The sequence below is a fragment of the Sinohyriopsis cumingii genome, chromosome 1 (genome assembly GCF_028554795.1).
Source record: "Sinohyriopsis cumingii isolate HCF-2022 chromosome 1, ASM2855479v2, whole genome shotgun sequence".
NCBI lineage: Eukaryota > Metazoa > Mollusca > Bivalvia > Unionida > Unionidae > Sinohyriopsis > Sinohyriopsis cumingii.
The window spans coordinates 31792820-31820394 of NC_142961.1; the positions used below are offsets into that span (position 1 = coordinate 31792820).

General features: G+C 37.0%; 1 protein-coding gene across 3 annotated transcripts in view; it reads left to right on the forward strand.

Moving 5' to 3' along the window:
• LOC149806647 (ATP-dependent RNA helicase DDX4-like) overlaps positions 1–27575 on the forward strand; it is a 108756-nt gene that overhangs the window by 48126 nt on the left and 33055 nt on the right. For all 3 annotated transcript variants that reach the window (XM_089956131.1, XM_089956114.1, XM_089956123.1), the window contains exons 4-5: positions 1014–1589; positions 11403–11440. In XM_089956131.1, the coding sequence (XP_089812257.1) occupies positions 1014–1589; positions 11403–11440 (614 nt within the window). The remainder of the gene's footprint in view (positions 1–1013; positions 1590–11402; positions 11441–27575) is intronic.

The following is a 27575-nucleotide window of genomic DNA, read 5'->3' on the forward strand; positions in this document are numbered from 1 at the left end:
TAGGGTTGGCAGGTCTGAAGCTAGCTAGTTCTGATTGGTTGTTCATGCACTTGAACAAACAATAAACTCCAATCAGACCTGAATGCAACATGTTTTACTGCAAGAAACACAGGAAGTGTTGTCTTCAGATTTGATCCAAGTAGAGCAGATATGAGCAGCAAAACACTTTGTGGAAAAATAGTTACAGAATGATCGATAAATTACGTCATCATACATGGGGAACAAATCTGTAGTGTCTTTATATATATTGTCAGTGGCTGGACATGCTGTCAGGACAAAATAACTGGCATGGAATTTACGAAGTGGGATCAGGCAGATTTTGAAGCACATGAATTCTCATTGTGTTAATTTGTTGAAGGAGATGGAGTGTTGTCAGCAATTTTTTTGATTGCCAACAGAAATGAGTACTTGTGCCTGCGTGTGTGATTTCTGGATTTTTAACGTAGCTTTAACAATTTTTCAGTCATATTTCTATGATGTCTGCATTGTGACATTTTATTGTGATGTCTAGCACTCGGGCATCATGTCAGAGACATGTAGCATGATGTCCCACCCAGTCACATTATCCTGACACTTGGTAGACCAGTCCTAACACTAACCTCTTAATGCCGAGCGCCAAGCAAGGCAGCTGTCACTACCATTTTTGTAAGTTTTTGGTATGACGCAGACACTCTAACCACTAGGCCACCGGAGCGGTCTACCTGTGCCTGCAACTGGTGTCTTGAAAGAATTCTCAGTTTAAAGAATAAGAAAACAAACTACAATAAATTATTCACAACCAGTGAAGACTAAAATAATTTGTTGTTGTTGTAGGGTTTAACGCCATTTTCCAGCACAAGATAGGCTATACATGGCAGCCAGTATAACTGGTGGAGGAAGAACCCTGGAAAACCCAGGGAAGAACCACCGACCCACAAGATATAATATGTACAGAGGGCCGTTAAGCATGGGGTGGGATTATGATGTGCTTTTTCTCTGTATATATCTTTAATAAAGTTTCATCTCTTTTGAAGTGGTTTGAAAGGATTTGGAAGAGGAACATTGAGACAAGCCTCTGATCCATCATCAGGTCTTGGAGGTGGGGGAGATGCTCCTAGTAGTGGTAAAGGAGGAGGTTTTAAGATCACAAATGGCCTCGGCAATGCAGGGCTGGAAAATGAAGGAAGGTCATCGGGATTTGGTGGATTTAGGAAACAATCAGATGATCAGCAAAATGGTGGGAGAGGGTTTGGAAAGTCTGGTTTTGGAGGAAGAGGAGGTGGTTTTGGGCAAAAGTTGGATGATGATTCTGCTGCAGGTAGTGGAGGATTTGGAGGAAGAGGCTTTCGGCAGAAATCTGAAGGCTCTAGCTCTGAAAGTGGTGGAAGAGGCTTTGGGAAAAAGTCGAATGAATCAAGCGTTGGTGGGAGTGGGTTTGGAGGTGGTTTTACCAAGAAATCGGAGGACTCCACTTCAAGGGGTGGAGGTGGTTTCGGAGGACGGTTTGGGAAGAAATCGGATGATTCCAGTTCAGGAGGTGGTGGATTTGGTGGAGGTGGGTTTGGAAGGAAGTCAAATGATGACAGTTTTGGAAGTGACAGGCCACCCAGGTGAGATATTTGTTTTAGTTTATGGAAATTTATGAAGGTCTAGTGGTAAACGTGCAACCAGTTTAGTCTTGCACATGCTAGGGATTCATTATTACCACCAGTATTCATGAAATAATGCCTTCATTAATGGAAATATACTGTTGTGTAACTTGATCTAAACAAACTGTTAAAATTAGCTATAAAAGGCAAATCTTGTGGTAAAATAGAACCTTTGAAAGGTGATTTAAGACACAAAACCTTTACAGATCACACACACAGCTCACCTTTGTCCTTGAGATTTCAGGTATCCGTTTGACCCATGTGGGTATGCATAAAAGCTTGCCAATAGCTTCCCATGGGTTGGTGGTTTCCAGATATAATGGCTGTTGTGTTGCCTATCGTAAGCTGGAAAATGGTATTAAATCTCACAACCTGGCCCCAGTACAACATTGAACCTTTTGAGGTCAATGGATAAAACTTGGTATCCAACTCTTTCTTCATTGTTGTAAGGCTGCAAATTGTGTGCAAAAATTTCTGAAATGGCTTACCAACAACCAAAATAGTGCCATTTAATCAAAACTGCTTTCGGATAAACCTTTCACTTACTGAACAGCCGACAGCCGTTATAATATCGATGCCTTACCTCGCTCAACTTGCTTCATTTTCTGTTCATCTTATACCTCTGAAAATGACCGGATTCAGTTCGTTTAAAACTGCATATCTGATAGCTTCAAAAAGCTTTTCTTGGATTGTTCTTGTACTTTCCTACTGCTATATATAGTGCAAGCAGATGTCAAGGATGATTCTACTATATTAATTAGGGACACCTGGCAGGCCCAGTTTCTGTTGACAGCCCTAGATCTCAGTTGTAATATTACCATTGACTTAAAAGAAATCATCTTAATCATACAAAACCAGCCCATTTAAGTACATTCAATTATAATTTGTCAGGGACCAAGCCGGATCCTAATAAATGAGAGAAATTCTCTGTGGCCAAAATAAGGCACACAAAAATTGGGAGATACAGGTGTAGAAAGTTTAAAATAGTTCTTTTCAGTTGTTATTTCTCCGTACTTTCACATCAGATTATTAAAATGTTAATGCAACAGCATATTTTTTGTACAACACATGACAGTAACCATAAAAATTGGTTACTGTCACAGAGATCTCGGAAACACTTAATTACGTGTATTTGGACGCAAACTTTTGATCTGGAACACAGAAAATCACTGAGGTGGGAGACCTCTGTACGCATGTAATAGGTGTGCGTCAAAAATCAAAGACTTGCCAGTCCTGCTTCAGCCACCTGCTATGTGGGAAAATGTGTTGATCAATTAGCTGTACTGATATTTACAATGACATGTTGCCATTTTATAAGAGTACTTAAGAAAGAATAGCTGGGCGGCAAGTTTAGAGGCTTTGACTGGCGGCGGGGTGGGAAAATTTACTGATATTTACAATAATTGAATTCAGAGGCAGAAAGACCCAGGCATGTACATTTGGTCATTTATAAAAAGTACATCAAATAAACAACTTTAGCTTTCGTTGTTGTGCTCATTTCCGAATGTATCGCAATAAGCAGTGCACGCGACCTAAGAATTAAGACATGCTGAGACTTATACAAAATGCCATTCGTAAGTGGGTGACAAGTCGCCTAAAAATGTTAACTTGTACATTGACTGACCATACCATATTTTTTTTAAATGCCCCTCGCCTTAGCCCGGTTGTTGTAGTGAAATGTATTCGTCAAGGCATCAGTAGATAGGCCTAGTTTTTATAACAATTATGTTAACAAACAAAATCTAGCCCATTCACAAGCATTATGTTTTGATAGCTGATTGACCATTAACCCTTTTCTGAGTAAGGTAGCAACTATCAGTTTCCAGCATGATATCCTTTGATGATAAAATGTACAGACTTGTGTTTTAAGATCAGAATCGGTGATCTGGATACATATTAACTGCCTCTTGTACACCTTTTCGTCATAAAATTAGTTTGAAACTGTACGTGAACCAGTAGGCCTAACGGGAAATAATGGCGGACTTCACTAAGTATGGGATTTACCAGTTTATTAGATTGTCCGTTTTCTTAAATCATCGGGCAGATATATTCAGAAAAAAATTGTCAATGGACTATTTGTAATGAAGTTATAATATAGTGAGTGATTACATTACGGAAACCTCTCCTTCTAAAAATAGATGCACTCAGGTTTGTGTTGATTCTGTAGGAAAGAAGGGACTGCAACTTTTGGTGGTGGGACTCCTATTTTTACCGTTACTCCTCATTTCATACGTCAACATAATGAAATTTTGAAGGTGATTATTTTATTAGTAATGGTTCTGGATACAACCACTTAGTCGTAATTTGCTTTAGATTGAATGTTTTTCAGTGATTATATGAATTTTTTATGTTAATTCCATAGACAGTATTATTATTTATGCTCTTCAGATTAACAGAAGAATTGACAACAGAACACAACTTTTTCTTTTTCCACTTTCTTTTAACCCTTTACCTCATAGAGCAAGGTTATCCAGTGCAGTGCGCTATAAATAGAACACCTGTTACCTGTTTGACTCCATACACATGGACCTACCTATTAACTGTTAAGCATTGTAGTGTTTTAACCATTTTACTTGTTTGGTACACATCTATTATGTATTGAGAAATTTAAGACTAAAGTCTGATTGTTATAGCTGTGTAATTATTTTTCACGGAAAAATATTTTATGTGCTTTAAAATCTTGAGAACTCGTTCACCATCAAGTCAGTGAAGCCGCGTGACAAACCGTAGCTGCCATTTCTCATACTCACAATTTACAAGTTTTTTGTCTGCATCTACATCACTAAGTCATCTGAATTTTATAATTTAAAAAAAAAACTAATTGCTGCCTACATTAATAGCAGAGCCTTTACCTAAGTTATTGAAGCTTTCATAGTTGTGATTCTAATATTGAAAACTTCGTAAGTACTGAATGAAATCTGCGACATCTGTTTTGGATAGTGGAGAATACGACCCAGTTACATTAAATAGCAGATTTCAACCAGAGCATTAACAGTGACCACGTGATCTGACATAATGGTCATTTGCAGAAATGAAGGTAGTATCTAATAGGGTGTTTTCCCTGCAGGTGGCGCTATGAAAACCCTCTTAAAATTGTTAATGTTTACAACAGGCGTCAAAAGGTGCTTCCATGCAAATGGAATAGAGGCGTCCAGATGTGCTTGCTTGAGGTACACGGTTATGGGAAAATTAAAATACTCTATTTACTGTATAGATTGGGACACGATTTTTAAAAAATTCCTGTCCCAGAACTTATGGTGACACATTTTCTCACATAGGTCATATGTCTCAAGACTTAAGAACAAAATAAATTTGTATTGCATTTGTGCCCCCTCCCTCCCCACTGAATGTTGCACATTGTAACAATATGACTGAAAAATTGTTAAAGCTGTGTTAAAAATCTAATTCACACACTCACACACACAAGATGGAATAAAGATGTTGGTAACTTTTGTGTTAACAATTGTGTGGACTTATCAAGAATACTGGAAGCTGACATGAAATACTGAAAATAACCCAGTAATATTGAAAAGCATTTTGAGGGGGGTGTACAGTTCTACTGTAGTGATCAAACAAGACTTTGAGGATTGGCCAGTCTGTCTTATTGTAGAATCACCAAGGTAAGCAAAATTTGAAAAGTTCACTGTGCATCTGCAACATTCAATAAAGATGTGAAATAAAATTCAAAGTAATTTAAAGGCTTTATCATAAATATGATGGTTGTAATTATACCACTCTCTCCAGTTATGACCTGGTACTTGGACTTCATAAATGAGTTACGTACTGAATTGTGGTAATGCAAGAATGTTGTTTTCTTTCAACCCCTCAGATATACATTGCTGGATCAGATGATGCAAGTAATGTTAAAGCTATGATACAGCACATGGCTTGAATAAAGATGCTTGTCAATTACAAAACAACAGAAATATGTCTCAACTCTTTACCTTCTGCAAGTACTAAGTGCTTTCTCTACGAAGCCTGCTAAGCTGCCTGCCTTCTAATAGCTGTTTGCAGGCTTTACCGCAGAGCATCATAATGGCTACCCAAGTGAGATCTGCTTGGGTTAGTGCACTTGCTGTCTGCATTTTCTATTATCAGTCTTGCCCCATGCAAACTATGTAATTTATTGAGAAATAAATTTTTTAAAACACACAACAAAGTTAATACTGGAGTTTGCATGATAATGAAAATGACACTTATGTCTGATCCTTTGTCTTGAATCTGATCATTAAAGTTGATGTAATTTGCAATGTCATCACTTTAAAATCCTTCATAACTTTGTATCACTGTCAGAACTGACCACATTTACAGCAGAAATTCCCCCTTGTATTCTGTAGAACTGCTAATAGAACACTTTCATCATTTTATGTAAGAACTAATTTCATTGGTTTAACTCCTTCAGCCCCAGCACTGTTATCAGTATCACTGCTACTATGCCCCAGCACTGTTATCAGTATCACTGCTGCTATGCCCCAGCAGCACTAAGCTGTGTCTAGTTGCTTGTGCCCCAGAGAGTTTTTACCTGCTTGGAAATTTTTTTAAACATCATGCACATGCATTTACTGTTACCGTAATTTCTCTTTTTATATCCAATAAAAATCCACAAAATTTTCACCAATTATTCCTAATGAATTCATCTACACAGTGATGTAATTTTCCCCCTATTTGTCCAAGTCTTACACAACATATTTATACACTATTTACAAAATTATGTGCAGCTTGTTTAGAAATATACCATCATCGCTATCGGCATCCTTTTCTGATGATGATTCAGTCTCAGAAACTTCTATGTCCGAATCGAAATCTCGCAAAATATCCAAATGCTGAGCATATCTTTATCTGCTTGCTCAATATTTTCGAGATCAGACCTGAGAAACTCCTTATTTTTGCTCTCATCATCATAAAAATTCACTGTCATCACTTAATGATTTTTCATGAACAGAACATGTGTAGTGAAACTGCTCTAAATTAGTAACCCTTGGCTTCTGAACAATTCAAATTTGCACAAGCGAAAGTAAAATCATTTCAGATTGGTTTAATATTGGTCTGATTCTTGGAAGAAAAAAAGCAAAACATATATCTAACACACATTCACCGCGACTGGAGATTGTTATCGGCCATTGAATGCAGAAACTGGATCATGCGTACAGACAGGATAGGGTCCGAATGGGTTAATATTGTTAAAAAGTCTGGATGTTTGAAATTTCATCCAATGAAAAGTCTATATACATCTTGGGGGGTTTCCCAACCCTAGGCCAGAAATGCATGTACAAGCCAACAGGGACAAGGGACAGAGAGAATATTGTCAGCAACTTGTATATGCATCTCTGGGTACACCAAGGCTATTTTTAGTATCACATATATGTGTTAGCAGAAGGTAACGAGTTAATGTGCATGTATATGAAGCTGATTTGATTTCTAGTCATGTACAAAATAGCATGATTTTGTGGTTTTTTAGTGGTTGAAAACTGGTTCTTTTTTTGTGGTGGATTTTGAAAGTTAAAGAATATGGCTTTGTAGAAATATCAGTCTTTCTCCAATCCAAATATGGATTTTGAAAAGGCTCATAGTATCCAAGAATGTTATCAGAGCACTTTTGTATTTCCAAAGAAAATAATCACTTGAATTTAGTAATTTGAAGAAATAAAATGCAGCACAAAACTTGCTGCTCACAACATATAATATAATTTAATTTGCCAAGACTTGAAGCATGAATGAAATAATCCTCTCATCTACAAGATTATATAATTGTCTACCTGACCTTAGGTAACAATTAGCATTTTCTGTATTAAAACCCCCCATTACCTAATGGAAAATGACCTTCTAGAATTGATCCTAATGTTTACAAAATAAAAACCCTAACCTGCATTATACTCTAGGAATTTCAAAAGGTAGACCCAAATAAACACATTTACTTCCTCTATTCATGATCCCGATATTACGCCCATACACAGAGATAATTTCGCTACGTATTAGTTGTATCTACACAAAATAAAATAATCAGTCAATCAGGTTAAGCAGAAATGGACTCAATTTTGGACAAGTCCAACGTACAATGTTACATTGCAGTAGCATGTAATGAAATAGAAAAACTTTTTTAAAAAACTAACAAATTATGTACATTATATATACATAACAGTAGCAACTGTACATGATCCCATTTCCAAGAAAACAGATGGGGTTTTGAACTTTGCCTTACTTATGTGTGTAATTAATAAACTGTTAAGTTAGTGAAACTCTTTACTTTTAAAGAAAATGGCGCCAGATGTCAAATGAAATGCTTTTCGGTGTTGTTGTGGAGTTATATAATGGTAAATATTGGAGCAAATGGTTCTTTTCAAGCTTCAAAACATGTCAGTTTCAAAAAATGGGCAAATCAACACCACTATAAAATTATAAAGGAAGAATATGAGAGTAATGTAATACAGCACTCTGAGCACCTGTGATCATTGCAGAATCTCAGATTGTGATCATTCAAGGAAGTTACACATGTCACCTAATTAGAGCGAGGTCTAAATATAAATTATTTTTCAGTATATTTTGTGTTTGTACTATGGCTATAATCTGTAATGATGTTCCTTCTTGGTAAAGAGGGGTGGTTAATTAGCTTTGGCTATTGATATCTAGAGGATGACCTCCCTTGATTGTATTGCCCGGTGTGAGTGGATAGATAGAACATCAACAGAGAACTGAGCATAACTATTGAAGAGAAATAATACAATATGAGCCCCCTTTAGACAAGAGAATAACAATTTAATCAATGACATAAATAGTGTCAGCTTCAATTCAAACAAATTTACATTTACAGAATTTCAGCAGCAGTGTTCTATTATTGATTCATTTCATCATGATAACGAGAGGTGAAACTAGCACAATGTCTACGCCTGATTTGCATCACCTAGTGTTGCTACCTGAAGTCATCTTCTATCCCATGTCTTCCCACCTTCGTGTGTTTACATTTGATCTTTCTTGATCCTTCTATGCTACTGCTTGATCTCTTAGCCAGACTTCTGTCTTTCGGACTGTTCCAGAGACCTGTTTCCCTTAATGCAGTTCTTTTCAAGAAAATATGTGTCATAGAACTAAAGCCTATATTTTGCCTCCAAGACAGCCACCTGGTCCCCTTGCATGTCTTAACGAGGAAGAACTGCCTTTTAGTTTTCCCCAGAGTCGAACGAGTCTTGCTCCTCTTGCAGGAAAATCTTGAACTGAGGAAATTTGCCCAAAGTCGTTAAAGTCAACATTTCCTCCAGGGTGTATGGCTTAAGTTAAACTGACCAATCATAATCAGTCATTCCTAATTTTTCCCCCAAGATAATTATTTCTTCTGTCAGATTTTGACAGACTAGAATCTGAAAAATATGACATATCAACTTCCTTTTGTTAAATGACTATTTGACATGGCATTCCCATTAAGCTGATATGGTCGGCATCTTAATGTTTACTTTTCCAGTACAGCTTTGCGATGCCCATGTCAATTCTAAATTGACCGTAGATGCTGGCCTCTCCCTCATGCATGAAATGTACCAGTTGACATGGGAAAAAGTCAGTGGCCCTTCACATAACCTTGCTGGCTTTACTGTACTAAAAATTTAATGCACAATGTTTTCAATTTTAAGGTTCAACACTTGCTCCAAATTTGACACATTACATAACCCATATGGATTTTGCCCTTTGTGATGAGAATTTTTTACCAGGTGCAGGACCATGTTTGTTATAACAATGTCTCTTATTCATACCTGCAGTAAATTTGTAATTCTGGTTTTAATATATAGATTACACTATTTACACCCAAATTATGCTTTTTGGCCACTTATAATAGCAATAACTGCTTATGCCTCTGCCACGGGTTGGCGTGTATGTTAACACATCTTTAGTCCTTAGCAGTTTAACATTTCGCCAGATTTAAATCAATTTGAAGTATCCAGCTTGACTCTTAAAGAATAGGCTTTTACTTTCCTAGACATCTCCATTCACTGTTGATCCAAATGATAAGTTAGGCATGTGCAACCTATGGCCTGTTGTTAGGATCTGGCAACTATTCTGATTTGATCTGTATTTTTGCATCGTAAGGTGTGACACAAAAATAGTGTACCCAGCCCATGCTTTGGTGGCAGTCGCACTGACAGAGTTCTACCTTAATTTACTTCCAAATACAGTTAATATTGAATTCATTCTTGATCCAACTTATTTCACAGTAGAGACACTTGTTTGTTTACTAAACTGTAGTTTAGCTACATTGTGCAAATCTCAATTCTGCATCCTTCAGTTACCATCACCTCATCTTTTGTGATTGCAAAATAAACTCAGGCTGTATTGAAGCAGTCAGCTTTTCATGGCAAGTACCAGAAACAGGTTATTGTGGGCCATTGTTTGACATTTGGGATGGCAACAGATCTGTACATATGACACTTGCTTCTAATCCCTTCTGTGATCTGATGCCATCCAGGTGTAGATAAACAATGACATATAAATACTGGTCTGTGTATGCTGATCAAGTATGTTTGTGCACAGAGGTCACTGATCAGCTGGTGTGGTTCAAGTGCAGACTGAAATTTGACAGGCGTATGTACTTGTTACCAGATAGTTGACCTGTGCTGATTACAGTGTAGTAAATTTGAGGCATGGGTAATTTTGGATGTGCCATCACCTGTAAGAAATATCTGACACTGAATTCATTAGTGGAAATTAATGAAACGTTGACTTGAAGAACACATTTTGGTGATGTCTATATCAAGTAGAGTGGTTTTGATTTACAGTTTTCTTGATGGGTGTTAAGAACAGGGATTTCACATTTTTCAATAAAAGTCTGCCTACCCTGGGCAAGCTGACTGGACAATTGAACTTGCCCATAGGAAATCAGAGCTCATCTGATGTGTAACAATGCAGCAGGAGTAAAAGAAAAGATAAAGTACAATATGGGATATTTTAGAAAGTCCCTTATTTTTGACCTATGTAAGAAAGCGTACTCGTCTTGTTAGCTACATCAACATTAATGAAAGTTAGGCTGTTGGTAATTGTTTATATTCAGCTGAAGGATTTGTGGATGCTTATTTAATCCATTGAATTAACAATTATCAACTAGTAGCCTTAAAATTGGCAACATGCATGCAAATATTTTACAAGCTGACCTTTAAAATTGAGAACATGTATTTATCCATTTTATTGTTTGCCAAGCAGTAAGTATGTATTGGTCTATAACATAAAGAACAGATCATAAACGCAACTTGTGGGTGCTACATTTATGATACATTGACCATGCCTCATGGAATCATTCTGGTGGTCAAGTGATGATATGAGTGTGGAGGAGGGGTCCCATATATTAGACTCGAGGTCTCCCTTTCTGCCCTTCCTGTTGGAACCTTGGTCCAGAAAAAATGTATCGATCTTATTGTTTGATTTTCAGTTTTAAATGATTGCACATTTAGTGAAAAGTGGACACTATTGATTTTCAAGAAAGCTGACTTCGTAATAACTTACTGATTCAGCTGGGTTGAAGGAATTTTACAGATGGAAAGCTGCTGGCCTCGGCTTGATTTTCAGGGTTCTAGACCTTGGAAATGTCTCCCTTTGTACTGACCCAACACCAATGACATGAATTGCAATCACCATTTTGTGCCCTACTTGAATGCCAAACTAAAGGCGATGCTTCAGGTTTGTTTTCTCATGACTTTATAAAGATTTCTCATAAATGATTTATTTGGGAAGAATTAATAACATTTTGCTTGGATTTTTTGGGATCAATGCCTAATAGAATCTTTCCTTTTTTTTTAGGGGCGGAGGATTTGGAGGTGGTTCAAAGTCTGGTGGTAGTAAGTATTGATAAAGCTATTTCTTCTTATCTGTCTTGTACATCAGTACAGGAACCCACTATTGCATGCTTGTCTGTAAAACTGCATGTACAGTATAGTTCCTTTGGCTCATTTGTTTATGGCATAATCTGTCTAGTGCAAACTATTGTCCATTTGTTCACACTTCACACTAGTTATTTACATCATCAGATTTGCATAGCTGCCAACCCTCACGAATTTGGTATGAATTTCACACCTTCTTCAGCGATTCACAGATTCACGCCGTAAGACAAAAATTCACGAATTTTCCGATCCTCAATTATTTTAAATCTTTAATAAAATAACCGATTTCCCGCTAAGCGCTAGTCGCGATGTTCGCAGTTGCCGAAACGGTCCGGTACCGCTGGTCACGATATTAGTAGATCTACAGCCGATTAGTACAGTTGGCCCAGTCGCAAGCATTTTAGCCTATTTTAATCTATATGTACAAGAGTAGTTTTACAAGTGCTTTTGAGAGAAACTGGGGCCTAACCGGAAATTTGCTCCCCGCATGCGTCAAAACATTGATTCGAGTTACCGTTCAGCATCGCATGTAAGATTTTGAAAATGTCTTCACCACCAAGGAAAAAGAAATGTATTACTCAAAAAGTGAAGTTTAATTTGGAATATATCAAAAATTGGCAGTGCATTCTGCCATTAAAGATTGATATTCATTGATGCTTTTTGCACTCGGTGTGCCATCGCAGAGATGATATGAGGAAGAATGCCGGTTGCAAAAAACACGTAGAAGTTGGGAAAATTAAGAATTCGCAGATTTCAGCTATGGAATATTTTAAACCATTGGCGGAAGACCCGCAGGCTACCAACGCTTAAGTATTATTTGTGAATTTTCTTGTGTCGAACTCTACCTTTATCATCTGGAGACCATGCTAAACATTTGTTCTGACATGTTCCAGGACTCGAAAATCGCTTCCACATTTTCATGTGGAAGAACCAGAAATGCTGCAGCTCCTGTGCATTTCTCACAGCAACAGTGACAGCGAAAGAGTATTTTCTTTAGTGAGGAAAAATAAGACAGACTTTACTGCCTCCTTAGCTGCAGAAAATTTGTCAGCAATTTTAGTCCCCAAGATCAACCAGCAGGCAAGAAGTCGGAACTGTTTAGAAAACAAATTTATGATCAAACAGTTGAGGAAGTTAACGTCTGCCACAGTATCATGTCTTGATAAATAAATATTTCTGCATATATGTAGTGTTTCATTTTTATTTTGCGAACTTGATATATTGTAGTATTGACGGTCGGAGTAGTCAGAGTGGATGGAGTTATTGTCTTGGTATTTTTCACGAATTCGTGTCCAAATTCACGACTTTTTATCCCTATTTTCACTAATTGTGAGCCTGGAAGGTTCGCAGCTATGGATTTGAATGTTGGACAGTGAAGATTTGAAGATGGAGACAAGGTTGGAACTGCCATTCCAGCACTCGGCGGCATCATCTTGAGCAGTATAACAAAGTCTTCATTTTAATCACTAAAATTATGGGCGTACTTGGATCTTTCTTGGGACAAGAATGACAAATTTATAATAAAAAATAATTTGTTGTCTTTCCATGAGACATCTAATGATGTCTGCATAGTCCTAAATGATAATAGTGCTCATCTGACATCGGGTATATCCCTCACAGCAGCAAATTTGAAAAATATCAGAGATGGTTTCAACACTGCAGTTAAAAGTAAGAAAGGATCTTATCTTGAATGCCAGAAAATGCCTTTTGCTCATTGGAGCACCAGGCCTGAGGAGAGATATTATAAAAGACATTTCACAGCTTTGTTTTATTATTTGATTATTGATTTACAAGACAATAGTTTATTTAGTTTTGAACCCAACTAAATGTACATGAATCTGCAGATAAGCTGATTATATTTCAGGACATTTTCTTCTATTTTTTTTACTTCTTTTGTTTATTGTTTAATTATAATGGTCACACAGAAGAGTTTGAAATGGTTTTTTATTCATTGTCCATCTGTGTGTACATTAGCTCAAGTTTATTGTTGTTACTTCTCTTAACTCGTTTAATCCCAAAGGTTTTTGTTGTTTTCGCCTAAATGTAGGAAAGACATTTTGGAGGCTGTTTCTGCAAACATCTGCTTTCAACAGATTTTCCGTGAGACTAATGCCTAGTTGTGTTAGAAACATAGTTTTCCATTGGTTATTTTGCTTGTGCATGTTCAGAAGGGTAAAAATTGGATTTGTTGGGGTTTTTTTGTTTTGTTTTTTGCTTAATGGACCCATCATTTTCGTATGGAGACCACTTTTTATTCCAAATGCCCACCTTATCCTAGTTTTTGCAAAGTTCACCTGTCCCTGTGCAGTTCAGACCGGTCTGCCTTAGATCTGAGGCCAAAAGGTCTAAAATCCAGACACAAAATTGCATTCCAACCACAAGCAAATTTTGGGTGAGGAAAAAAAACTGGTCCAGAAATTAGGTTTTTCCCTCTGTGTTTTGTAGTGCAACTAGAACTACCAGAATCATTGTAGAGCTATGTCTGTCTGCTTTTTTGTAATACCACCCACTTTGGTGTATCTTGACCTTGATGCTGCAGGGCTCGAAAACAGGGTACAGCCTCATCACGCCTTCAGGCGGGATTGGGGCCTAAAGAGTTAAGGATTGCCATGAAACCTTAGGTGCAGATGCATCCTATGGTCTATATGTCCATAACTGAAAATGGTGCTGCTCAGACATCCAATGTGTCTGATGCAATGCTCATCTTAAAATCTTGTTATGTCAGCCATCTACTTATTGCGACTTCTTGTTACTGCTACTCGTAGATGGATGGTGATAATGACATGGGGTATTCGCCAAAGGCCTTCTTGTGATGTTAATTGGTCCTAAATGAAAATGGTGCTGATGACAACTGATCTAGCCACAGTTATTGTTATTGCTACTATTGGTCCATCTTCGCTAGACAAGGTTCCATTATGATAACCCTATCTACACCTTGGCGGATCAAACATAATTTAGTGCTTTGTCCTAGTGACATCGATTGGATTTTACAAGTTGCCTCCCTTAGTATGTAATGCCAAATAATCAGTGGCTTGGTACATTGTATATCGGCCGAAAATGGTGGAGACATTTGATCTAAAACGGATACATTTTAAGTTTAACATTGAAATTATGACTGTTTACCAGAGGGAAGCCATTACAGGTGTATTTGAGTATAAGATATTTATGCAAACACGGGATGGCAGTGAAGAATTGTTTATTTATCAGTCCATTCAAGTTGCATGCTTCCCTCGTCTTGATCATGTAGAAACAGTGTTTAAATCTGAATAACATAATTTTGATTGGATGTGTTGGCTTGCCAATGAAATTCACAGACCCGAAGCACATATCTTCATGATTCACCATGGTGTAGATAGGGTTATCACATCAGAACCTTGTCCAATGAAGATGCTATTGGTCGTATTGACATGGCCTTACACTAAGAGACTTCTGATGTGTGGTTGGTCTTAAATGGAAGTTTTGCAAATCTTGTGTCCAGTATGGCTACCACAGGGGCTAATTTGAAAATGTTGCTCAAAAAAGTATTGCCCATGGGTTCAACACTTACAGAGTGAATAAATTGTCTTATCTCAACTGCCTAGAAATTCTGTTTGGCTATTGTGTCGTATCCTTTGACAAACTAATTTTTTTAAATAAAAAATTCATTGACTTTAGCTTCGGGGAGGGTACAGTTGGGATATGCATGTATTTATTAATTCATTAATATGATTGACTTTTTGGAGTGCATATATAAACACTGCTTAATTCTAAACTAAATTAGACATTAAAGTCCTGATCTAGAAAATGTGCTATTCTTAATTAACATTTAAACATAGCTGGTAATTAGGTCTTTTACAGATAAATTATATCTGAAAAGTTAATACAGTATCAACAAAGCTTAAAGAGAGATTGTTTTCCCTACATTTTCTTTGATCATATTTAGACTGGACATATGTGTGGATGGACTGTGGTGTGATTTCAAGATTATGCTGAAAACATGTTACTGTTTACTATTTAGAAAACTCTCCAATTTGTTTTACTAAATTCAGGCACAACACGTCCATGTTTACAATGACCCAGATGCTGATTGTTTAAGCCTTGGTTCCCAACCACCATGTGCAATCACCCCACCCCCACTTGATGGTTTCCACTGACAGGTTTAACTTCAGAATCCTTCCAACTGAAAGGTCTATTTGGTATCATGTATTTTGGATAGGTATGGTAATTCAGTAGATGGACCATATACACTGCATGCTCACATTATTGCTTGCATTGTACAATATGCATCTAGAGTGAGTGAGAAATATGTCCCTTTTAAAACTCCATGTTTTTGTAACCAAAGGCCCGAGTCTTGAAAAAGATTTCTACAGTTGTATCTACTAGAATCCACCTGGTAGGCCTGCCCCTTTGTTTCTTGTTTCTTTATCATATGTGGCTAATTTTTTTTTGGTCTTTAAATTTATATCAACTAAATAAACAAAAATTTGTGATGCTACAGGATATTGTTTGATGATGATGTACTGTACTGAAGTAAATACTTGTTGGAGGGTTCATGGTTGGACATGTAGAACTTCATCTTTGGGGTCCTACTCTTATTATAAAGATTCAATAAATATGATGTGCAGCATGATTTACTTTTAAAAGGTGTCGCAAACAATATCAACACTGAAATCAATCCACACTAGATTGTCAGTCTGCAGTATACAAGATGTAGTGTCTGATCTGTAATACAAGTGATCCCCTGTGGATGTCTTTACAAATTCCAATTTTGCAATATAATATTTAGTCCGAGGTTCCTCCAACCCTGGTCACTCCATTTTTGATATTTGGATATTTATGTTGGGGTGTAGGGTCAGAGTCCATTACCTATCGAAAAGTTGGAATTCACCGACACCATTTGCTGTTGGCATAGGGTAGCCGTTTACTAGCTGGCCCAGCAAACTTAAACGACCTTTCATCGAGATATACCTGCATGAAATTGATAGGAATATAATTTATTTTCTCGGAAATTGCGATCATAGCATTCGTTCTGTCTTTAATCTGCTGTCACATGAGACTAAAATACATCATTGCTAAAATTTGACCTGGATCTTGCAATTTGCATTTCTAGTCATGTGACTGCACAACTTTCGTAACCTACTTGTCAGTGACATCAACGGTCATAGACACGTGATATCAACAATAAACCACTTCTAGTGTCGCTGTAGGAAAACAAATCGAGCATATAAATGAAAGTCACATTTTTTTATATAGAAAAATGAATCTCGATGATAGTTCAAGTTTGCTGGGCCGGCTAGTAAGTGGCTACCCCATACCGACACCAAATGGTGTTGGCAAATTCCAACTTTTCGATAGGGAATGGACTCTGACCCTATGCCCCAATATAAATATCAAAATATCAAAAATGGGGTGACAAGGGTCAGAAGAAACTATATAATATTCATCTTAACCCTGTTTGATATGTGTAATGGCTACTAGTTTTGTGTGGTGTCAGAAGTAGCAACTTGTCCAGGATTCTAAGCCATTGTTTCTTGGATCAGGATTCTAAGGCATTGTTTCTTGGATAACCAAAAGAGCATGAACTCCATATTATCAGTTTCTGTCTCCTTAAATCATTGACCTGGAAACAATGCTGGTTCACATGTAGGTCCCTCTCCACAGTGCTCATTTGTTGGCTGTTATATCACAGTGTCAGGTTTGCTATGCATGACCAAAGGGATTTTAGTTGAAATAGTTCAAGCTGTTATGCAAGGTTATGTAAGGCAGGATGAGTGGAAATTGAAGAATCAACAGTTACCATTATCAGGTTTCAGATTTGCAACAAGTTGGGAAGAGGAAATAGAAAAACATATCAACATATGGGACAGTTGAAAAGATTAACTCTTTGGGGGTAAGAAAATCTGACAGCTCTGGGTAAGGTCATATTCTAAAATGCTGGGTCAGCATCGTATAGTTACATGGTGATCTCTAGGATGCCCCCCTTCCTTCATTTAGTAAAGGTTTGCAAATCATACTCTATATGTAAGGGAAGTGGGTATAGGTTCAAAGTCATCTAATATAAATAGATAGAGAGAATAAAGACGATGGAAGATATGATGTAAGAAAAATAAGTAAAAGTTGTGAGACTATCTGAAACTGTGGAGTGGAAACTTAGGAGAGATGGACATGAAATTAGTAAATCTATGATCAGATGAGTTATTTCCATTCATCCTGCCTTGTAGGTAATTGGGCTAAAATTTCCATCATATGGTTCCAAGCTGTTGACCACCACAGTGAATATTATAACTAGACTGAGATTGCTATTGGCCCCACCCACAAATAATTAACACTACAAACTTAATGACAGGAAATGCTGAGATTCTAAGGCATATTTTTTTAGAAGCTTGTGTGATTGGCCATTGTTGCATTGGGGATTTATGGACATGCAAACACTTGGTCCTAAAACTTTCTATAGAGCTAAAAGTGAAAACTACAATGCCAGCTGGGTCCTGGTACCAGTCCCAGCTGCTTAATATCTGTATATATGAACAGGTCTTGTCCAGCTGCAACCAGCATTGACCCTGGTCAGCCATTGCATAATATGTTGGCAGATGAGGGTGTACTATGTTGATTAATTGATTTGACCTAACAGACATCATAGATCTACAGTGCTTAAAAAAAATATTTGATTTCCCAACGCTCAGGTTATTGAAAATGAGGTACCCATCTGGCTGGTCATAAAGAAACTTTGATTGCCCTGATGAAATGAGTAGATGTACTTGCAAGATGTTGACATACATGCCATAATCTAAATCAGATTATCACTGTCCTATGTGAAATTGAGATCTGATTTTAATCAAATGGACATTTTGCTAAACATATGATTTTGTACTCCCAAACCCTCAACCCCTCCAACACAGACAAGTTTTAAAAAAACACAATTTTCAGTAATCTGCCTTAAAAAAATTCTTTGACCTAAATGATCTGGCATATCATATTCATTGATTAGACCTAAATGTGCTGGCAGATCTGGTTCCATCTGACTTTTAAGTATACAGGGTAAATCTTTGCTTTAGAAAAGGGTTAGAGATGTGGAATTTTGATTAATTTAACAAAGTGCTTTGTCCAAGGGTGTTAAAGTGATGCTGAACAGTCAGTGGGAAGATAAATGTATCTGTTGACAGTCACTGTATCAAATGTCCAAGATGCAGAGATTAATGTTTGGCTGACTGTCACTACAAATGGATAGAACCCAAATGTGTACTAAGACTGAAATAATGCTATCATTAGTTTTTACTTGTGTAGGGAAGTCAAAAGTTTAGTGCATGGTCATCAATTTATATGTAAATTATTATTATTATTATTATTATTTATGTTTGTGATTAGTATAGGTGGTTGTGCTGCTGCTTTCTTTATTTCTGTTGATACATGTTTATTGTATTGGTGCTGAAGGTGGTCATTGTTAACCTCAGCCAGTTTAAAGTTGTTTATGAGTACTGTATGGGTGGGCCACCCGTACCCGTAACTTAGGTCAGTACTCCCTCCCTCATTAGACCACTTGGGTCTATGTTAGGTTTCCCTCCCCTTTTTATTTTGAGTTTTTATCCACGAGGTGACTTGTCAATCAGTTTTTGTCCTTGTGTGGTGCTGTGTGTGGTGCTATAATTGTTATGTTGATTTTATTGTAAGGACAGCTTTTTCCGTTGTCAAATTTTCATAGTTGTCTTTTCCTTGTTTGCCTAGTGTACAATTTTGATTTTATTTACCAAACTCGTTATTTCTCTTTTATCTCTATTGTTTTAGTATGCTGCTTGGTTTGTGTGCATGCTTGTAGTCTCTGGGGGTATTGTTTTTATTTCAGGTTTGGATTTGGTCTAAGTTTTTCCTTGATCTCACCTTAGTGAGTACTTTACGGCTCTTTACTTCCCAGCTCCGTAGCGCTGTTTAAATTGAGCGATAAATTCTTGTGCTGTTCCACTTCTGTTTGATGGCTGTTGACCCTGATCATGCCGTCCGTGCTGCAGAGTATCAGAGTCATCGATGTTTGATTGAAAGACAGAAGAGACTTGTGTTATGATTTTTGTAATGAAGTTCACTTATCAAGCGTTATTTTCATTCCGCATAAGAAATTTTGATTAGTCTAAGTTTCTCCTATCATTAGTTTGTTATATACATATTTTGCATGATGTTGTGTTTTATTGTGTATTTAACCTTTTTTTTCATTTCTTTTTTTTTTTTCCTACTTTCGTCTGCTGCTTTTACCGCCTTGGCTGTTTATGCCGTTTGCAGAGAAAGAATTGTTGGTGGGGGGGTCCAATTTGGAATATGTGTTTTCTGGGATTCTTGTCATTAGCTGTAATAGCTTTTCTGGGGTGTTAGATTCTTGTTGCTTAATATTTATGTATTGTGAATGTAGTGATGTGTTTGTATCATTCCATCTGTTGCTTTTAAGGCTAGACAGTGTTGTCTTTTCAGAGGAATTCTTTTTTGGTTTGTACTTCATGTTTATTGTGCGCTTTGATTTGTAAGTGCGTGTTATTTCCTTTGTTGCATTTAAATGCTTGGCTGTTTGTTCCATTGTCAGTAGGAAATATTGTTATTTCTCCCGTCTGTTGCTTTTATGGGCTAGAGTGGTGGTGTTTGACAGACAACGGGAGGATGTTTTGGTTGGCGATGTATTGTGCTTGTATTTTCTTCTAGTACGGTGTATATACTCAAGTACGACCCCAGTTGTAGTTTGCAGTTGGACTAGACTTGCAAGTGAGTATGTATGGTATTTTTTTACAGCTGTTCCTTTCAAAGATATGTGACAGTTAACATGTGTCACTGATGGCTTTATCTTGGTAGGATTTGGCACCCCACTGAGGGGAACTCTAATTGTCTCAACCACTTCTACATAAATTCCTCTACAGGTTTCACCATAAACAGCTTCATATCCAGAAACAAGTCATAGACCCAATGATAATGGTTCTTTTTAAGCAGTGAAAGTAGCATCTTTTTCACAGTTTTGATTATCAGAACATGACTGGATTAGCAGGCAGAAAAAAAACCCACCAAAATGTAAAACAATATCTAAAGAAACAGTCTAAATCTGTCTATTTTTCCAAAGATATTTTGCAGCTGAGAAAGGAAATGTGTCCATATCCTCTCCATCATTGCTCTGATTAAGGTTGGACCTTGCATGGTGTATGTTTCTTGTCCGTGTGTAATGTCTTCCAATATTTTCTACAATATTTGAGATTGAATGTTCAAATCAGTGTTTCCCTTTACCCTCATTTGCACTTCAGAGACCCCCCACATTTTTAATTTGACCCCCAGTTTTTATACCAAATTTTGTTTTTTACTCAGTCAGACCCCCAGTTTTGACTCTCAGTCTTGCATCCCTAGGGGATACACTGGTTCAAATCCTTCATAATGTAATGACTGAGGTTGGCCTCTAGATTTAAGATATATCCAACAGTTATAAGATTTCAATCTAATAAAAGGGAGATGGATTTACAGATATAATTGATCATACCCTGATGGGTGTGGCTCTGATCATACATGAGATCATCACCTTGTGCAAATATTCAGGGTTTGGAAAGACAGTTTATATGATGCTTCGAAATTGATGGGGATAAAAACACAGATCACAAGAAGTCATTTTCACAGCCGCATGATGTGACTTAATTTCAGAAGGGAAAACAAGTGATTCAGTATTTAAATGGCTAAAATAAAATAATGTCATAGTGACAAAATGATCAAATTAATGGGAAGCATCACACAACTGACTTTCTATTAGGACTGAGACGATCATTTTAGGTCTGTTCTTTTCATACTGAAACTGCTTAACCCTATTATAAGCACTTGACATCTGCTTGCATAGACTGCTACAAATTTTTACAACAGATGGTCCAAAATTAAATGTTTCCCAGAAAGGGAAAATTGTTATCAGAGATTTACTGTAAGCCTACAAGTAACACCTTCCCCACCATTAATGGTTTCTTTGTTCACTGGTATGAATGTAACAACCCCCTCCATACATCACACCACTGGGGCTTGAGTGGCTGCAAATAACACCATATTTAACAGGAATCACAGTCACTAACAATACCCTAATACAGATGTTTCCAGTCAACTAGCAATAATTAAATTTATCATGAGAATTTAAATTACATACAAAAGTATTTTCTCATCCAAGACATAGACAACTACAGTAGCCCCTGAAATAAATAAATCTAGCACATTAATCAGGGTTCCTGCAGGTCATGGAATCCTGGAAAAGTTTTGGAATCAAAACAAGTTTTTAGGGCCTTGAAAAATCATGGAATTTCTGAGATTGGAGTTTTAATAAAAATAGATAACTGCTCATTTCATAAAGTGCAGAGCACCAATTTAAAAAAAGTTGTTTTGAGAACAACACAATCATAGTCGACAATGCAAAATATTGTGGTTCTTGAGTTTCGTCAAATGGCCTTGGAAAAGTTGTGAAATTTGTTTTTATTAAGTGTACATGAACCCTGTGATATACAAACGTATACATCTGATTACAAATTCTGTTATAGCTTGAGGCATTAATGAATTCAGCAAGTACAAAAATGTGAAACTGCAAAGCTGGAGATAGGAAGCTGTAAATAATTTGCCAGAGTTACTTTCCAGTTATAATATGGAAACAGCTATGTTAATGAGAATCAGTCCAGGAACTCGTTGATTTCTTCCCCATATTCATTGTCCAGCAAGAAGCTAAGTTGTCAAAAGTGACTTGTAACTGTTTTGTTATGTTGGAGTTGAAGGGAGTTAATATATAAAAAAGTTTTTTTTAATATATAGAAAAACTTAAGCCCATGAAGTTATTTACAAAATCCCCTGTACAGGTTTACATACCGGACTGTAAATGAGATGGATGTTACCAAGCCAGAACACTTGTTGTAATGAATTGGATCTTTTTATTCTCGGGTGAGAAAATGTACTTTCCACCTGGGTTAATCCAATTGAATATGGATTTTAGTAAGTAAAGCAGGTGATTCAAGTTTTAAAACCAATTTAAAAAATTATTGAAATTGTGAGGGCTATGGAAAATTGTATTGATAAAAATGCTAATGTTGCAGTTCAAGAAGGCAGAGAGTTACACTGGGGTGGGACAGGATGGCACGGTTGGATGGGCCTCTTGCTAGCAGGAACACAGGTTCAGAGTATTTAGTCTCAAATCAGTAATCTCTCAAGCATGACTTTTCTGTACTACAGTACTTGTTACTATTGCAGTGTTTTCCTTTTCTGGGATGCCAAGTCCCTGCTCCAAACTAAAATGTTCCTTCACTTAATAATTGTTTGATTGGAATTGAAAAGAACACAACACCAGTTTGAATACTTAGTCATAATCAGCATACGAAATGCCTTTCTCTTCTCCATGGACTTTATGTTGTTACATGTGTACTAAGATTGCTCATCAAAATTTGCAGTGTTCTTTGTTTATTTATTTATTTATTTCATTTTTGGCCAGTTTTGTACTTTTTTTTTTCCAACCACGTTCCTTACACTATTTGAGTAGGGTTTTTATATTTGTATTTTTTGCTTATTTTGAAGTTTTTTTGCCCTGTTTAACAGTCATTGTTGATTGATCTTAGTAACCCGTTTTGAGGCAAGCATTGCCTGTCTTTGATTCCTGGTTATCTTGGTTGTTATTTTTTACTCTTTCAGAGATAATATGTCACAAGGTGTTGGTAAGTGTGGGATGCACATAGCACCTGCCTGCCATACTTAATTTGTGCACACAGATGGATTCCCTACATGTTGTCTGTGGACATGTCAGGTGTAGAACATTTCTGCCAGGACATCATGGACATTTAGATTTCAAGATATGTGAGACAAGCAGGGACCTGCTCACTTACTTGTGGCCTTGTCCAACAAAAAGGAGGTAGGTCCCTCCAAGACTGTTGAGGAGGGATCAGTGATCATAATCGCCTCAAAGTACTGTTTGTAGATATAGTCCCATTACTTTGTGTAAGCAGTATTGGGATGATGCCATTTCCATTCAGGTGGTCAAAGAAAGGACTTCCCAGAACTGCCATTTTGCAGCAGGTCCTCCCCAACTATTCGAGTCAGTTGCTGCTTACATCTGTTAGGTGTTGTAGGAGAAAGTCTGGATCTTTGACAAAGTACTGAAGTTAACCAGTTTCTTCACCAAGGTTTGTGCCCATAGCCTTCTGTGGCTGAGGACACTAAAATTATCGCCAATCTGATTTTTGAACTTGCACAGAAATATTCACAGCACCAAGCGTCTACCAGGTAGTAGGTGTTCTCCCCACCCCATAACACTCCAGCACTGACTTCCGCCATGGAATCTGGGGCATCTCATATGGGGATATTGACTGGACTCGTCTCTCAGTAAAGGCCTTGGAGCCTAACACCTTCACCACTAAGTAACTACTTCACAATGACTTCGACTCAACACTAACATTCAAGATGTTTAATAAATGTTGGCAACGTATTTTTATTGACCTGTAAACATTTTATTTCATGGGATGGGAATACATATATGGTGTCATTGTAAAGAAGACAAATTCAGATCTTTGAAAATATGCTCATGAACAAGTTTAATCTTGCACGGATGATATATACAGGTAAATCGAAAGGAATGTTAAAGATGGATTTTATTTTATTCAATCAAAAATGTTAAATGAAGCATTTAAATAGTAATGTATGGTCTGCTTTTGATTGTAATATCACTTTTCAGCGTAAGCCACATGGGTAATATTTCTACGGGTGTTAAAAATCTTAAATATGCAAACTTTTATGTTCATTATGGAAACATATGAATAAAAAATGTGCTTTGACTACATGAGATTAATCTAACAAAAGTCCAAGACCATTTTTTGATGGGCAGATCATTTACCTGCATCATCAGTGAAATGCAGGTAATGTTTTACATGGACAAACATATGTATATTTAATTTGGATTGAGTTTTTGGCTTTTTTTTGTATGATTGTTTCATATTTTGTAATTGACTTTAGATCAAAATCAAGTTAATGATGTACTTGACCAGTGACATTTATTTTGTGAACAACAGTTAATATTTCTGTTATGATTATAGATTAAATATTCAGATCATTATTAATTGTAAACATTTTACTTCAGTTTGAGTTAACCCTTTACCTCATGCAAGCGCCTTTGGCAGACCTCTACTCCATTCGCATACAAGCGTTGGACGCCTCTTCCCAATTTGCATTCAGGCACCTTTGGATGCCTCTACCCGATTTGCATACAAGCGCATTTTGACGCCTGTTTTAAACATCAGCCATTTTGAGCTGGTTTTCGTAGCGCCAACTTTTGGGAAACCCCCTATTAGATACAATGCTATGAATTACCATTACGTCAGATCATGTGGTCACTGTTTATGCTCTGTTTGAAATCTGCTATTTAAAGTAACTGGGTTGTATTCTCCACTCCCCAAAATGGAGGTCGCGGATTTCGTTCAGTACTTTTAGATTAGAATCACAACTATGATAGCTTCAATAACTTTGGTAAAGGCTCTGATATTAGTTTTTTATTAATTATCAAATTCAGATGACTTGGTTGGTCATGCGGCTTCACTGACTTGATGGTTCTCTCAAGATTTAAAGCACATAACAAAATTATTCTGTGAAAAATAATTACACTATAACAATCGGACTTAACTCTTAAATATTTCCATACATAATAGATGTGTACCAAAAATGTAAAATGGTTGAAATTGCTGTTAAATGTAACATACACCACATTGCTTTACAGTTAACAGGCAGGCCTATGTGTAGGAATCGAATAGGTAACAGGTGTTTATTTATAGTGCACTGCACTGAGTAACTTTGCTACATGTGTACATTCTTTGAGGTAAAGGGTTATGGTATTGTCTTGATTCCGACCTTAGAAAGTTTCAGAAAAGAAATTATCCATCAATTTGATTATTTCCAGAAAATGTTAATTGCGAGGGGTGTATAAACTTCTTTACTTAAAGAAGTATTCATTCTTGCCTTACATCCAAAGCGGAATTATTGTTGTATTCAGTTTTCAATTTTGGTTGATATGTTTAGATTATTCACTGGAATTTTAAAAAAAAAGGTGCTGAATAATATTCTTAGACTGAAACATAATTGGGAATTATAATGAATATATTATTGTGATACATTAAAAGAATGTTATCACATTGCCACTTTCAAGGCCATTGGCACATTAGCATGTTCAAGACTACAGTAACATCAACACATTCAGTATTGGAATTCATTTGGAACTAAATACATTTGGACTTATTGCATTAATATATAAAGGCTATAAAAAGGCTGTATTTCAGATAATGTGACAAGTCGAGGCACATTTGTGTTGGTTTGGTTCAGTCTCTCACTTTAAGTATGCATTCCTATTTGTAAATCTTGCTGTTTTTTAAATTACATGATCGTTACAAAAGATATTCAGGAGCCATCAGATACTTGTGCTTGGCCTATACATTCAGAAAATGTGTTAATATACAAGCCAGTTGTGATTGTCCATGGACAAAATTGTAGTGTGGTATATGTCGCAGAGTTCAAAAGCTTCAAAGTACTCATTGTCATCACTGTTGCTTATAATATTATAATTTATTCTGTTGTCTTCAAGTATATGTACATGATCAGGATTCCCATATTTAAAATTATTTATTCCCTAGAGAAATAAGACTCATCCGACAAGTCTTCTAATTTGGATCTACTTTGGCTTCTAAAATTTTGATTTATGAATTGCCAAAATCCCCTTTCTTGTTAACAACCTACCTTAAAGTCTGAATGTATCAAAATGGTATGCAAATGAGTTGTAATATGAAATAATTATTTACTAATGGGTACACCAACATTGACCAATCACAAAATATATATTCCGATCGTTACATGTATATGAGACCAGTATAATGGCCTGCTCCTGGGCCAGTTTACCGAACTGTAGTGTTGAAAGGGTTAATGCTTGCATCCTAGTAAACATTACCTCTGATGCTGAAGATTTTTCAGCTGCCTCCTTCAATTACTTGAATGAGGAATGGAGAGTTTTGATCTCTAACAGTAAGCTGTGTTACTCTGGCTCATGAGCTGTCATACTATGGAGACCTTGGAGGTTCTTCAGACAGGGTTAGCCTCAACTGATGATCGGCCCCAATTCATATTTCCCACACATTCATCAAGGTAGAAAGTTTTCAGTCTCAGCCATCTTCCCTAAAGAGAGAGCTGGTTGACCCAAGGGAGTTGCACAATCTTTTGCAGTGTCGTTTCAGTCGCCCCAGGAGGTGTTTGACTAGCTCTCTTACAGAGGGCTGGTCAGATATCATGCACAGTATATGGGTTCATTCCACTTGCAAGTATGGATACCAGCTTGGCTTCTGGGAACATTCTCTCCTGTCAATGACTCCTATCTTTCACCATTCCAAACTGGTTCATGTAAGGGAAGAGGTATTTGCCCTATTTATTTGCCCTTTTCCCAAAGGAGACAGTCGAGGATGGGAAATGATCAAAATCTTGGTTTCTTTGTCCAAATTTTGTGCATGTGTTGAACAGAGGCAGAAAGTTTTGATTCATCATTGATCTTTCTACTCGAGTAAGAATGCTTTAAGATGGGGACTGTTGCATTGACCATTAATGCCACAAGGTCCTATAAATTGGGCTGTCTCCATAGAGCTACAGGCTGTGTATATTCATATGCCCATCTTCCTGCCTCAAAGGAAATGCCTCCAGTTTTGTCAGTCGGGAGATATTTTGATTTTAAGCTTTTCTTTTAGGTCTTGCTTCTGACCCCAGTCTTTACCAGGCTCACTTGAGGTCTTTGTGGATCCCCATTTTTGGCTTTTTTGATGACTGGTTGATGCACATGTCCATAGTGATACTTCCTGGAAGGATCCATCCCTCTGTTGGTCGACAGTGACTAGTCTGGGTCTAATCCTGGCCCAGAGAATTAAAATTGCAGCCCTTTTTGACACTTCATATATGTGGGGACAAATTTCCTCACCAATCATGGGAGGGTTTGCATCCCATCAGACAGGACTGCTCACATTGTCCCTCATAGTGGGTCTTGTGGCCAGGACTTAATTACTGATATGCCTTTACCTCTCTCTCTTAGGAACTCTACATGCCCATGGAAAGTACCCTCTCCAGTTCCTTCTTCTGG